Source organism: Gastrolobium bilobum, unplaced genomic scaffold, assembly GCF_033153095.1.
Source record: "Gastrolobium bilobum isolate Gb01-03AN ecotype WA unplaced genomic scaffold, APGP_CSIRO_Gbil_v1 utg4340, whole genome shotgun sequence".
NCBI lineage: Eukaryota > Viridiplantae > Streptophyta > Magnoliopsida > Fabales > Fabaceae > Gastrolobium > Gastrolobium bilobum.
The window spans coordinates 166,484-181,671 of NW_026896972.1; the positions used below are offsets into that span (position 1 = coordinate 166,484).

The 15,188-nt window shown below is 33.5% G+C and overlaps 2 protein-coding genes across 2 annotated transcripts; both read right to left on the reverse strand.

Annotated features, from left to right (window-relative positions):
- Window positions 1-1,521: 1,521 nt before the first annotated feature.
- Window positions 1,522-3,875, reverse strand: LOC133303136 (GDSL esterase/lipase At3g14820-like). The gene is made up of 5 exons (XM_061503016.1): window positions 3,605-3,875; window positions 3,362-3,492; window positions 2,838-3,071; window positions 2,111-2,366; window positions 1,522-1,715 (listed from the first exon to the last, which is right to left on the reverse strand). Exons 1-5 carry the CDS (start codon window positions 3,873-3,875, stop codon window positions 1,522-1,524), a joined length of 1,086 nt encoding a protein of 361 aa, XP_061359000.1.
- Window positions 3,876-6,534: 2,659 nt separating this feature from the next.
- LOC133303131 (GDSL esterase/lipase EXL3-like) lies at window positions 6,535-9,290 on the reverse strand. Its single transcript, XM_061503007.1, has 5 exons — window positions 9,003-9,290; window positions 8,761-8,891; window positions 8,424-8,657; window positions 7,660-7,915; window positions 6,535-6,728 (listed from the first exon to the last, which is right to left on the reverse strand). The coding sequence occupies exons 1-5, from the start codon at window positions 9,283-9,285 to the stop codon at window positions 6,535-6,537; spliced, it is 1,098 nt and encodes a 365-aa protein (XP_061358991.1). The 5' UTR covers window positions 9,286-9,290.
- Window positions 9,291-15,188: the final 5,898 nt, after the last annotated feature.

Sequence of the window (15,188 nt, forward strand, 5' to 3'; positions counted from 1 at the left end):
ACAGTAGGATTTCTGCATCGTTTTTAACGATATACACTATGAATCACTAACTATGCACCGTTTACATACGAAACTTAAAACTTATAAACTTACTATTTTTGGTCTAAACATGACTTGTTTGACATGTATTGGACTTTCTCATTCTTATTATATCTTTTATTCAGTTCTGGACTCTACCTGTTGCTTAAACAACGGTACAAAATACCCGGCAAAAAATACTATTCACGAGATTTTCACGAAAAATGGCAGACTATACAATTTTTTTTCTTGAGCTCATATCTGGCATCAGAATTTCCAGATTAGGTCTTTAACCTCATTTTTCTCATTACTAAGCTATACCGATTACTCTACACAGTGCATAATACCTGGCAGAAGGCACCATTCATGACCTAGTCATGATTACAGTCAAAATACTCAAAATAACGTCCTGAATTTAATTATGACATTTAAATCCTTAAATTAAATCTCTAATTAAGATTTACATGATGGGGGGTCATTATACGTGGCCTCAAAAAAGTTGCTACGTGTGCAAACCTAACTCGCTATGTGTTGTAGCGGGTTATGTGACGTGGCATTTTGACAAATTTTTATTGGTGCGTGGCATTCTAGTAAATTTTTTATCAACATGTGCAAAAATGGTCGTTGTCCTTGGATTCCACTTGCATTTAACTGCTCGTATAATTAATAATTTTTTTGATATAAAACAAGGGAAATGTTATATTTATAAACTTTTTGTTTACAAACTTTTATAAACTACACTATGTCTTATTAGTAAGACACTCTTGAATAAAGTCTTACCGGTAAGACATAATGTAGTAGATAAGTTTGTAAAAAAAGTTTATCTATATAACCCTACTTATAAAACAAATTAATTATTAAGATTGAGTGTAACCTTTATGCCGGTATAAATTGACATTGCCTACATATATTATATTTAGGATCTGGATCCTTTTTTTGTGCAAAAAAAATGACATATTCATGTGAGGAATCATAACCATATAAAGGTGGATCAATGATAACAAAGAAAGAGAGAAAAAAATATATTAAAATAAATAGTTACAAAATCATAACCGTTGATTTACTTTTATATAGTTATGATTTTTTCACATGACCATATCATATTTATTTATTTTTACATGAAAGAATCCATTTTCATTTATATTTTGTTTTGAGAAAGAAAAACTCTATCACACAATCATGGATTTCATAAAGTAACACAGGTAATTAATTTAAAAGCTGTACCGGCCAATTTTAAAAATCAATTATACTACTTAGTTGAAAAGCCCCATATGTAGCCACATTTATTAATTGAAACCTGAAAGCGTTGCAAACAAGTAACATTGTCGAGTCTGCTCTGGGTAATACAGTATTAAGCATAGCATAACCCGAGTTTGTGACCATAGTTGAACCTTCTCATGGTAAAATATAATCCATAAACTGCTCCAATGTGTTAATGATATTCCCGTCTCAGCATTGGGTTCATTGGAGGGTAAGTCCTAAATTCAAAAAAGGAAAGTATTTTCAGAGAAACTTATCAATGTCCTTTTTTAACATCTCTGTGGCAAGTATATTGTAAGTTCTCTGCGTGGGGTGATAACTGTCCCAGAACACATATTGAGAGGCATCTTCACAGATTTTTAAGGCGAAATTATTACAAAGAGGGCCAAGTTCCACATTTGCCACGCCACAACATGCACTATCCCCCACTTTAAATCCTGATCCACAAGCAATGGTCCAATTAGTGATTCATAATTCATGTAGGAATTTGGTTGGTAATCGTTTTCCTTCTCTAGAGAAATATTCTCATAATAATAATAAAAATTTTAGTAACTAATATAGGCTGCATAACATGAAATTTTGCTATGGTGAGACAAATTAGAGAGTAAAAAGGAGGAAAGGACAATTCCCAGTATATAAGGCTTCTAATTGAGGGTAAATTGTACACAGTCTTATCTTTATATTTTAGCAAAGATGTTGTTTCCAAACAGAAACTCGTGACCTTTTGGTCACAAGGAACAACTTTACCGTTGCTCCAAAACTTACAAAATATAGACATAGAAATTTACCAACTTATGGAGAGTAAGTGCTAAATATTGACATAGAAATTTACCAAACTTTTTGGGCTTGTGGATAAGTGCATTCAACTCTTTGTAGTTTTCAAGGTAGACAATCCTAGCATCCTGAAAACTATCGTTGAGAGCCTTAAGTGAAGAAGCAAGCTTGGAGTTGTAGATCTTGGCTGCACTGTTTACTTTTTTTGCACATTTCCTTTCTATGCCTCCTAATACCGTTCTTTGCAGTGGCACACATCCAACTGGTGATAAGCCGAATGCTCCAATCTTTCTTGCTCCCAATTTATGAAGTTCCTTCCATTAATTTCATGACATTTCCATCAAAATGTGAATTTTTTCAATAAAAGGGATGTTATTGTTAACATCTTAACCAGTAGAAAATCTGTCAAGATGCATTAAAAGAACTTTTTTTTTTTTAGAAAAAAAGCTAGAGCTATTGTGTGTTTGGATCATCATCTAAGAAGTACTTTTTTAAGTAAAAAAGCAGCACTTTGCCTTTTTTCAAAAGCCAGAAATCTTGGCTTCCTAAAAAATTTACCATTTTAGCTTCTTTTTTCAAAAAATAGCTTCTTGAAGAAAAGAAAAAAAATCCCATCTATAGGGTTGAGCTCAAGTAACTCTAAGTTGGAAGTTTTAATATCAAATCTCATTGACAACAGGTAGGTAGAATTTAATAACACCGTTGTAGAGCACATGACATTGATATGTTTCTTTCTTGAATTCAAATATTGTCCAGACCCTTTTCATTTTCACATAAAAACATACCTGTATAAAATTTGAAGACATATTGACCAGAATACTTGCATACTCTTTGACACTATACTCAAACCTCCTGTAAGATGCCAGAAAATATGTTCCTGAAATATCATTGCTTCCCATACTGATTATAAATAAGCTTTTTGCTAGAATGTAACAAGTCTTTTTTTCCCCCACAGCTGCCTTCAGTTTTCCTATGTACTCTTTGAACATATTTAGTTGATCCTCTACTGATAACACACTCTGATATAGCACAAAAAAAAAAAAAAAACTGTTAAAGCATGTTTGTAACACAAAGTTGGAATACCACTTCCCATTAAACCCCAACTAACGAGGGTGGGGTGAGGACAATCCTTATACGCAGTCTTACCCTCGCATATTTGCAAAGAGACTGTTTTTCGGATTTGAACTCATGACCTTTCAGTCACATAGGAGTAGCTTTACCACTACTCCAGACTCGCCCTCTTTGTAACACAAAGTTGGAAGTAGAATTTTTTTTTAGAGACTATGGTGGTGGAGAAGAGGATGATTACTGCTAGTTCAATTGTAATAGGATCATATCCTGAACCAGCTGATGCAAAACACACCCCAGTTAAGAGGTCTTCAATCTGCAAATGTGGATCAAGATAGGGTGGCATGGCCTCCTTAACACCAAGCATTTCAGCTGAAATTATTTGAGACTTCTTTTCAGCAAAATATGAACATTAACAGTGTTTTCTACTAGCAAATCACCAAGCCAGCTTAATAAGTATTAGTTAGCACTTAGAAAGAACTACCTAAAAAATCTGAAGGGATCTTGCCATTACAAAACCTTCCTGTGGCTTTTCCTCCAATGAAGTCCCTCCCATATGGTTTGAAATTTGCCTTCACTGTTGTTTCAATGTAATTGTTGTTCCCAGTATCCAAGACTGAATCACCAAATGCTATAACAGCAGGAAATTGATTTTTCATATTTTTTGCTTGTGATATGGAAGTTACAACAAAGGGATAAAACAGAACTAGAAGAGGACATACATAAAGAAATTTAAGGGTGGAAAGCTTCATCATGTGATTTGAGTTTTACTCTTCTGCTTCAGCCTTAAGGAATATAAATTTATATTGGGGATGGTCATGTTTTTTACTTATTTATTAGATTGGATCTCTTTAACCATTTCCTTGTTGGTACTAGCTACTTAACAACCATGGTGAGGGTGCTAGTTGTTGTTTGCCAAGGGCAAAGACCACAGTTTTTAATTTCAACGTAAGTGTTAGATATAATATAAACATAAAGAGATATAATAAAAAAAAAAACCGTCTATGTGCTTCACCCAACAATTTAAATTTTTTGGATAGAGCGGGTTCATGACACCAAACATAGTAAATTAATAAAGAGAAAAATAAGAGTTATGTTGTAGAAAAAATAATCTGATCATGTGAAGATAAGACAAAACAAAATTATTGAACAAAGTGTCTCATCTTATTTTTTTGTTATTATTATTTTTTGTCCTTTAGTGTTGCATGATGGGAATTTTCTTCCTTTAACATGATAAAATAAAGACCCATTAATAAATTATGGAAGTAGAAATTATATTAAAAGAGTTATATTTATCTCATTCAACGTGAGATAAACCAAATTTCTATACACATAACAAAGGTGGATCTCACCTCTATTTTTTCTCTTTCAAATTATTTGTGGATCCCTCTCATAATTTTGTTTCACAGACATAAGATAATCCATATCCAACAACATAAGAAAAATATTTCTCATATTAAAATCATCTTAACTTCATAATCTTCATTGGGGTGTGTTGTTTAGGATCCGTTTATAAATTCTTTTTATAAATTTTTGTAAATTATACTATGTACTCCTGGAAGTATATAGTGTAACCAAGTGTACTTCCGAGAGCACATAGTGTAGTTTGTAAACAAAATTTTTGTAAATATAATCCTTTTTTGTTTCAATATTCCTTCACAATAATTTCAAGGGGAAGTTATATTTATAAATTTCTTTGTTTACAAACTCTTACAACTACATTATGTACTCCCGAAAATACTATAGGTTACACTATGTACTTCCGAGAGTACATAGTGTAATTTGCAAAAATTTGTAAAAAAATTTTGTAAACAAATCGTTCCACTAATTTCAATATAAGTGTTAGATATAATATAAAATAGGTGTAGTAAAAAACTGTCCATGTGACTTCACGTAATGGCTTTAATTTTTAGAAAATTGGTTCATAACATAATATAAAATTAGTTCACGACACTAAGCATAATAAATTAATAAATAATGGAAGTAGAAATTATTTTAAAATAATTTTGACCTTAAAATATCGTTATAAGGTTACTTCTCCGATTTGTCTTCTTGATTCCTTAAAACAGATTCATGGAATGATGGATAAATGAGGCAGGTGCAGTAGTAATTCAACCCATTGGGAAATCTTTTCTATTAGTTTTTTCACGAAAGATGGCTCATACATATAATGTGTTCCACTAAAAGTACTTGTTTATAGGTATCCATACATTTTCTCATTGATAGGAAATCAATAACAATAGGTATAGAACTGAACTCACATGCATATGCTACTTGGAGACCAGCTCTTAGTATTGGGAAAGGAAATCTTTTTACTATAAAATCACTAATATAACCTCATCCTTCGGCTTAAACTTTTGAATTAAATTGATTCTTTACGTGGTATCAAAATTTCGGTGTTACAGATTTGATCCTCACTGTCATCATTTAATTAATAATTAATTAAGTCTTGCGAAGTTTCTTAACATATATAGATGATCTTATATATTGTCCAGATTCGAGCTAAGTGAGTTTTAGTGTGAGGGAACGTGTTAGAAATATATAAAACCACTAATATAATCTCATCCACTAACTTAAGTTTTTGTATTGAATTGATTCTTTATATAAATATTGCTCAAATTTTATGAAGAGAAAGAAGAAATTTGAAGTTTTTTATGTAATAGATAGCATTTTCTAGGGCCTGATGAACATGAATTTTCAATCAATTAATGCCTTGTCATGTGATGAGTTTGATGTGGTCATCACAAATGTGAGTCATCAATCATCATCACACTTTTACATTTATAAAGAGATTTGGTTAGTGATTATATGTGACATAACTAGCACGATCTTGTGGCAATTTTTTTTTTTTTTTTCATTTTTTTTCAAATTTTTCAACCGATTAATAAATTAATCAACTAATCCGATAAAATATAAAAGGATCACAAAGACAACAAAATTCTCCTTATTAATTTTTTAACAGCCGGATACCCACGACTCTGAAACGCGTAGGACACTCTAAATATAATAAAATATCATCACACTATTAAGACCATATATGTATTGGTTAAAGTCAAACCGGCTTCTAATAGCCACGTGGCACCTAAATGTAGTTTCTCAATTGTAACAATAATTTTCGAATTGTCATCGTAACATCAAACTCACTCAAAACATAGATAAGAAAATTAAAGTTGCAACAAATTAAAAGTAAAAATGTCCCATAAAACAACCAAACGGTGAATATATATATTCCCATAACATAGGTCCTTAGAACTTATAAATGATCATATGGTGGCGTTTAGATTTTGTATTAATTGCGACCATTTCTAAATGTAACACATTAAAGCTTATTAGGTAGGAGAACAAGAAGAAAGACTCATAGATTATAAGACTACATAATAAGTAGAGCAGTTTAGAATGAGACAAGAACTGTTCTCAAAAGAAGTCCTTGATTTTGTTATCAAGCACAAGAGAACAAAGCACATTATAAGCCTTCTCTGTAGGGTGATAACTATCCCAGAATACGTAGTTTGAAGAGTTTGAGCATGTGTTTATGCTGTAAGGGTTGCACAAAATGCCGACTTCTATATTCCCTGTGCCACAGCACCCTTTCTCCGTCTCTTCAAAACCTTGTTCACCAATGTCAAAAGTAATGAGTCATAGAAATGACGTAGTAATAATAAAATAAGTTTGTCAGTAGTAATGAATTTGAGTAATTTGCACAATGTCGTAAGTTGAAACATTATTGTATTTAAATAAAGGGTAATAGAAGCATCATGTCACAGGATAAATGTTGTATCATGTCACTGACACAATATTTGTGGGGCCCACTGATATAAAATTTTTTTTGAAAAAAAATAACTTAATAAAAAAATATGTATGTGTCTGCAGGAATAAAAATGAGATTCCTGTAACATGACTACCGCAAAGCCCTTAAATAAAATAAAAAAACTTATTTTCATCATTGTATTTTAAAAATAAGAACAACTTATTGCTGTTTTACGTAGCAGTTGAGGGCTCTGTCATGCTAATTTGTAGGTCCCATGGGAAATGCATGAAGGACGATTGACCCCAATATTATTATGAGAACACGTAAATGAATTTGGTGCAGCTAGTTACTGGTTTCCTTATGTGTCAAAAACTATTGATTTATTTTCATTTAATTAACTACTTGAGGTTTTAAGTGAAATAATTATTTATTATGATATTTGAGGATCCGTGACTATGGGACCACGAGTTTAATCTTCACGGCCCCTACTTTCTAGTAAAATTGAATTAGTATAAGTAAAAAAAAAAAAAAAAAAAAACCTATTCAATATTTACGTTTCAAGTCCAAAAAATTATCGCATGAGTAGGTGTATTAGAGAATTAGTGGTTTTACATAATTTAATGTGATATTATATTCTGCGTTGAAGTGTGAGAGGGCAAAAATAATTAGCATCAAATTGGTGTATATAAGCCATATATATTCAGAAAGGTAAAATGGTCCAATATAATATGGTGAGCTACCTATTTGACATAAATAATGGTAATGAACGTGGGTGATTGATTAGTAATTACCATATTTAGCAGGGTTTTGAAGAATGTCCATAAATGGGTTGTACGAATCGAGATACACAAGCTTAGCGTCTGAAAACTTTTTTCCAAGTGCATCCATTTGGGAGAAGAGCTTTGAATTGAAGAGTATTGCTGCTTGGTTGGAAGAATCTGAACATGCTCTTTGCATGCCTCCACCAATTGTTCTCTGTGAGGGCACACACCCTATAACTGGTAAGCCAAATACTCCAATTCTTCTAGCTCCTACTCCATAAAGTTCCTACATTCAACTCATTAATTTAGTATTTTTTTTGTTTGGTTCAAAAAGAATAGAAAAAAGACACACAAAATAAAGTCTATGAATAAGGAATTCAAAAGTCCAAACCAGAACGTTATTGTTTGGGTATATGGTTTACCAAGTATTTGGAAAGCATATACATTCAAATAGTAAATCCATTCATCTATGTTTGATATTCCAAATATATTCATTCCCTCTTTGAATAAATGGATGTTTAGCTACCAATGAACAGAAAATTTTAGCTATTACATGACACAAGATGTCACTTGTCTACTGTTACTACCATATTGCTCTACCTAAATTTGACTGGAGTATAGGGGTAACAGTAACATGTTCTATGATTGAAAAATAACATATATCCCATATTATGACATTTACAAGTCAGTTCAAAATGCACATGGAAGGTGCACATGCATGACAATTCTAAGCAGAGAAATATGACAGTTTCTGTTTATCTTCCATCTAATGTAACTACATTTTCAAAACATACCTGTAAGAAGTTTGAGGCTTGTGAAGCCATTAAATCTGTATATGATGGAATATCATATTGGGAACGCCTAAATGGTGTTTGAGCATAAGTATTGGCAATGTCATCACTTCCTAAGCACAATATGTATATGCTCTTAGATACTATTATCGCTGTTCTGCTTCTTCCAACTGCTTCCTCTATCTTCATTATGTACTCCTTGAACATGTCTAATTGATCTGATAATGATATCACAGACTTATGACAATGAGAAAGAAAACTGGAGTTAGCTTCAAGATGTGCTAAAGAAAATTATTTATTGATAGAAAACATACACAAGGCTGCAAAAATGGTTGTTTACCACTATTTCAGCTGTTAGAGGATCATACCCAGCACCACCTGAGGCAAAGCTTACACCAGTGAGGAGATCTTGGAGTTGCAAATTTGGATCAAGATAAGCAGGTAAAAGCTTCTTCACTCCAAATTTTGCAGCTGAAAAAAATGAGCCAAGGTTTGTAAGAAATTAAACAAAGAACATGTTTGTTCTGTTCTCTATCCATAACTATACTAAGATACATATTGGAAGAGCAAGGAATTTTGTACCAATGATGTCTGAAGGGACTAAGCCATTGCTGAACCTCCCAGTTGGACGATTTCCTGCATCAAAATCTCTGCCATATGGTGGGAAATTGCATTTGACAAGAGTGGTGATATAGTTGTTGTTTCCTGGATCCACTATAGAGTCCCCAAATACAATGACTGCTGGCACAGTTTCATTGTTTGGAAGACTCACTGCATAAACATGTTGAAAGATTATGGCTATGGCATAACACCAAAGAATGACTAGAGGCCATTGACAGAAAAGCTTTTGAAAGAGTGACTTCATGTTTATGTGACTAATGCTTCCCAGTTTCTTTTTTAATGAGAAGGCAATGAAACTTCAATTTGGTGCAAGTTATTTATAGGAAAGCTAGAATTTTTTATTTTTATTCTTATTTTTTTTGCTCTTTGCATCTCATGTCATTATGCGGCAAGAAATTTTCACTAACGTGTGAATGACAGTTATTCTGTTCTCTACACTGATTCTGAAAAAAGATTTTTTTTCTTTTTATTTTTATGCCATGAAACAGTTTCTGAGAAGAAATAAAAAACGTGTTTGATAACGTATTCTATTTTTATTCCGAAGATAAGAATTGTGTTGGATAACATAATAAAAAATAGAATTAAAAATATTTCTATTAAACATAATTTTTTTTCGGATCATCATTTTCCTTTTCATATGGTGTGATGACGATGGCGGTGGCGTGGTGACAATAGTGATGGTAGTGGTGGTGGTGGCGGTGGCGTGATGATGGTAGTAATGGTGGTGGTGACGGCAGTGATTGCGGTGGTGGTGATAGTGATAGTGATAGTGGTGGTTGATAATGATGGTGGTGGCGGTGGCGTGGCGATAATTGCGATGGTGGCGATGACATCATGGTGTGGTGGTGGTGAACTGGTGATGATGTTAGTGGTGAAAAATGATTGAAAATGTTTCTCATTTTGTGTCCGGAAACAATTAAAAAAATTGAATTTTTTTAATTCTTTTTTTATTCCTTAGCACAGAAATTAAATTGGTTACTTCTTCGAAACAAAAAATAAATCAGTTTTGTCAAACATTGTTTTTATCCATTTCTATTATCGTGAAAAAAAATTGAAAAAAAAAATTAATTCCAAAAAAATTGTCATGTATACCTAAAAATAATTATACGATACTTTTGTTACAAAACCCAAACCTAGTTAATAGCAATGTTAATTATTGCATTATATTGAATGAATTTCGATAAGCATGAAGCACTGTGAAAAAGTGTAAGAATTAATTGATACCAGGAAGCATCCCGTATTTAGAAAAAAATTTAAAATTATAAAAGATTTCTAATAATTAATAATTGAGGTACAATCTTAAAAAATATTAAAAGAGAAAAAATATTTAAAATTGTAAAAAAGATATATAATAAATTCAAAAGAATATAAAAAAATTAAAAAAATAGATTATTACCAAAAAAAATTAAAAAGAGATGTTAAATATGACGTGTCATTCTTTAAGGAAAAGTAGTATAAAAACTCTAAAATTAAGTCACTATATATTATATTTAACATATAAAAGTAGGGTTTTATAAGAGTTATGTTGTAGGAAAAGTGATTGTGTAATGTTATAGAGATTCGTTTTGCGTACCGTAATTTCTTTTTTTTCTTTTTTCTTCAAAAATTGTGGGCCCCACAAAATGTTGTGTGTGTAGGAAAATTTGTTGTGTCATGTTAAATGACAAATGCAAATCTCATAAAACTAACTATGTAACACCTTTTAAATAATGTATTTGCATTTGATTCCCAAGATGGTACTTTTTATCAAACCTAAATTTTGATAAATATTTCTGGGTTATTTTTCCTTTTTCTTCTCTAGAAATTGCTGCACAACAAGGTGCCGCTTGTAACACAAAGAAAGCAAGTTATTCAAGTCACTTGTTAAGTGGCTTAGTCATAAGATTTTCATGGGACATCGATCCATATACGTGAACACTCAATTTTGTCTCTATTATTATAAAAAAAAATATTAAAGAAGGGAAATATGACTGCCATGTTACATTACACATATTGTGCCATGCCTTAAACATAAAAAATATGAGTTTTACTGAAAAAAAATAAAATAAAAGTGTAGATCTCATTTTCTATGTCTATGACCTTACATAAAATATGTAATGTAACATGAAACTCATATTTCTCATTAAAGAAAATAAAGGAATGAAAAAGAGTAGATATAAGCCAATTTTAATAGGCCCAAAATCTGTTAGTGTAGCCCAATTCAAATGACCTGTGTAAAAAAATAAAATCTTAAAAGAATATGATCTATACTATTAAGTATTAGGGTTTGGTGTATGTCATTTTTTTTTTTTTTTTTTTGATAACAGGTGTATGTCATTTTAGTAAAGAGAGATAGACACAAAAAATGAAAATCATGGGAGAGAGAAAGTTGGTGATTTTTTTTAATTTAAAATTTAAATAAAAAAATTATTTTGTGTCTATCTCTATCTTAAAATGACATATAACTTTATGTCATTTAAAATAAAAAACACTTTTTCCTAACTATTAACCTATGGGTTAACCCACAACCATAATCCATATTCACACTTCATTCTCAAATTCAATCAGATATTGTGACATCAAATCACGTTAACCATGACAGAAAAGAAAGGCACCTGCACACACTCAACTTGCACACACTTCATTCCCATTTTGGGTGATTGACAAAAAATTACACAAAAAGTTTTGCTTGGAACAAGGTGGAAATGCATAGAAATGGAAAGGAAGCCCAGCAGTTGGCTGCAATGTGACCAGATGGAGACATGGGAAGATGAACCCAGAAGGCAGAGTCAAATAGCTCTTTTTCCTTATAAGGAGGAAGAATCGTAAAAAAATGAAAAAAGAAAAAAAATGGAAACAAGAACGCATAAATTATAGAGAAGGAGAGACTATGAGTGGAGTAATACTGAGACAGAGATAAAGAAAAGAAGAAGGAGTGTTCTTAGAAGAGGGAGATTCAAAAGGGGATCAATGATTTTTTTCTATCAAACAAAGAGATAAGGATAAAAGCTTCAAGATCATTCTCAGTACTGCAAGTCTGATATCGGCAAGTCTAAAAAGCATAAATCTGATATCGGCAAGTCTAAGATCACTTTCTGAAGGATATCATCATTAGTGAAATATTATTGCTAAGCAAAATCCGAGGCCTCTTTTTATCACCTCATCTTGACTACCCAGAATGCAACAGGGGCTCCCATTGAAAAATTCTACATGCACAAAATTTCAAAATGATAAGTGATAACTATGATGCTGATACACGATGGTATCAAGAAGAGGGAATGAACTTGAAAAAAGAGAACAAAATGGGTTTTTCTTATTCTGATAACCCTATTCTGTTTTACGATCCTTTTTATAATTTGTCTTTTACTTACAATCCCTTCTTTTTACACGTAACCCCCATCTCTGGCAATTACCCAATCCCTTTACAATAGCTCAACTAATATGACTCCTAATTACAACATGTGTCTTCTGTTACAATTGCTAAACAATACAGTAGTCCTTTGACCAAACTGGTTTACTTCTCTTCCTTGCTACTCTTTTATCCGTAACAACTGCCCCATCCTCAACAGAGACCTTGTCCCCAAGGTCCAATGATAGATAAGCATGACGAAGCTCCGATATTGACTCCCAAGACGCATCTTCAGGGACACTGGCTGACCATTGGACCAATGCTTGCTGTTGTTGATGACCTTTTACAGATATCCACCTCTTAGACAGAATAGCAATTGGAACTTGTAGAGGCTGGTTGCTCATGCTATCTGCTGGAAGAGGGGAAATTGGTACAGCAACACAACCTTTGTAAAGCTTAAGAGCTGAAATACGAAATGTGGGGTGAATTTTGCACCCATCTGGTAGCTAAAGTTGGTAAGCCACTTTACTAATCACCTTTTGAATAGGAAATGGTCCATAGAAACGTTTGGCCAACTTCTGGTTTGAGCGATGCTGGACAGAAACCTGCCTGTAAGGTTGCAGTTTCACCAGCACCAAATCACCTTCAACAAAGCTACAGTCAGTACGGTGTTGATCCACCAATGTCTTCATACGATTCTGCGCTCTGGCAAGGGACAACTTCAACTGAGCTAATAACTCATTCTGATGTTGCAGCATGGTCTCCAAGGCCTCTACCTTCAGTAAGCCGCTAGGACAATGAGGGATACTTGGAGGTGGACGACCATATAACGCCTGAAAAGGACTCATGGAAATTGAGGAATGTACTGAAGTGTTATAATGGAGTTCGACCCAACACAAAAAAGAAGACCAACAATGGTTTTGATCTGGGCAAAACGCACGAAGGTACTGCTCTAAGTACCTATTTGTCACCACGGTTTGTCCATCGGACTGAGGGTGATAAGCTGAGCTAGCTTTCAATTTAGTTTCACTTAATCGAAACAAAATCTGCCAAAATTGGCTCATGAAGATTGGGTCCCTATCAGAAACTAAAGAACGAGGAAACCCATGAAGCTTGATGACCATTTCACAGAATAATTCAGCAACAGTTGCTGCTGTATATGATGTAGACAAAGGACTAAAATGAGCAAACTTTGTGAGACGATCAACTACCACAAGTATAGTGTAAAAGCCAGTTGAACGAGGTAACCCCACAATCAAATCTAATGTGAGATCCTTATACATTGCTTCTGGTATAGGTAATGGGTGCATAAGGCCTAATGGGGCTTGAGTGGAGGTTTTAATTTGTTGGCAAATTGAGCACTCTCGAACAAATTGATTGACATCAACACGCATTTTGGGCCAATGAAATGAGGCTGATAGTCTGAGGAACGTGCGAAGATTTCCTGCATTTCCTCCAACCGGTGATGAGTGTGCCTCCTCAAGTAATATTGGCTTCAAATCCGAATCAGAGCTAAGCATGAAACATTTTTTTGTGAAACAACATGCCATCCTTACGCGTGATCTCAGAATTTACTAGCTCCCCACGTGTTAACTTTTCATGTATAAGCAACAATTCTGGTTTAGTGGCATTCTCTGCTTTAATTTGAGCTAACATATCAAACGTTGGTTCACCAAATAACGTCAACAAGGCTCCCCCATCATGTTGTCTTGACAGCTCATCTGCCACTGTGTTAGACCTCCCTGGCTTGTATTCAATGTTGAAGGAATACCCCAACAACTTTGATACGTATCTATGTTGCTCAGAAATCAAAACTGTTTGAGAGAGAAGCTCTCTAATACTTTGATGGTTAGTCCTTATAACGAAATGGGCACCTAATAAGTAGTGTCTCCATTTTTTTACCGCTTTCGTTATGACATAATATGTTGAGGCCATAGATAAACGAGGCCCCAGCTTTTTGCTAAAATAAGCAACTGGTTTCCCATTCTGAATTAATATTGCACCTATACTTGTATTGGAAGCATCAGATCCAACAATAAAAGGACTTGAGAAATCAGGCAGTGTCAAGATTAGTGTGTTAGACATGGCTTCCTTAAGCCTATGGAAAGCCAAATTTTCCTCATCACTCCACTGGAACTTATCTTTTTTTAACAAATCTGTTAGAGGGGCTGCAATTGTAGCATAATAATGAACAAAACGCCTGTAATAGCCACACAAACCCAAAAACGGACGCATCTGTATAACAGATGTAAGTTGGGGCCAATCCTTCATAGCAGCTTTCTTTTTTTGGTCAGCTTTAACTCCATTTGCAGTAACAATGTGTCCCAGGTATGAGATCTCTAACAAACCAAAATCACATTTGCTTAGTTTAACAAAAAATGAATGTTGAATTAAGCAACGAAGTACCTGTTCCAGATGCAAAATGTGCTCCTCCAAAGAGCTGCTATACACCAACATGTCATCAAAAAACACGATCACAAAGCGCCTCAAGAAGGGTTGGAATATCTTGTTCATTGCAAATTGGAAAGTGGCAGGTGCATTCGTGAGACCAAATGGCATTACAATAAATTCGTAATGACCAACATGAGTTCGAAATGCCGTTTTTGGGATGTCTTCAGGCATCATTTTGATTTGATGATAGCCTGCACGTAAGTCAAGTTTACTGAAGATGCAAGCTCCCAACAGTTCATCAAGCAGCTCTTCAATAGTGGGGATGGGAAAACGATCTCTGATAGTTAATGAATTCAGAGCCCTGTAGTCTATACACATCCTCCAAGTAAAATCCTTTTTTTACCAATAGAACAGGAGAGCAAAAGGGG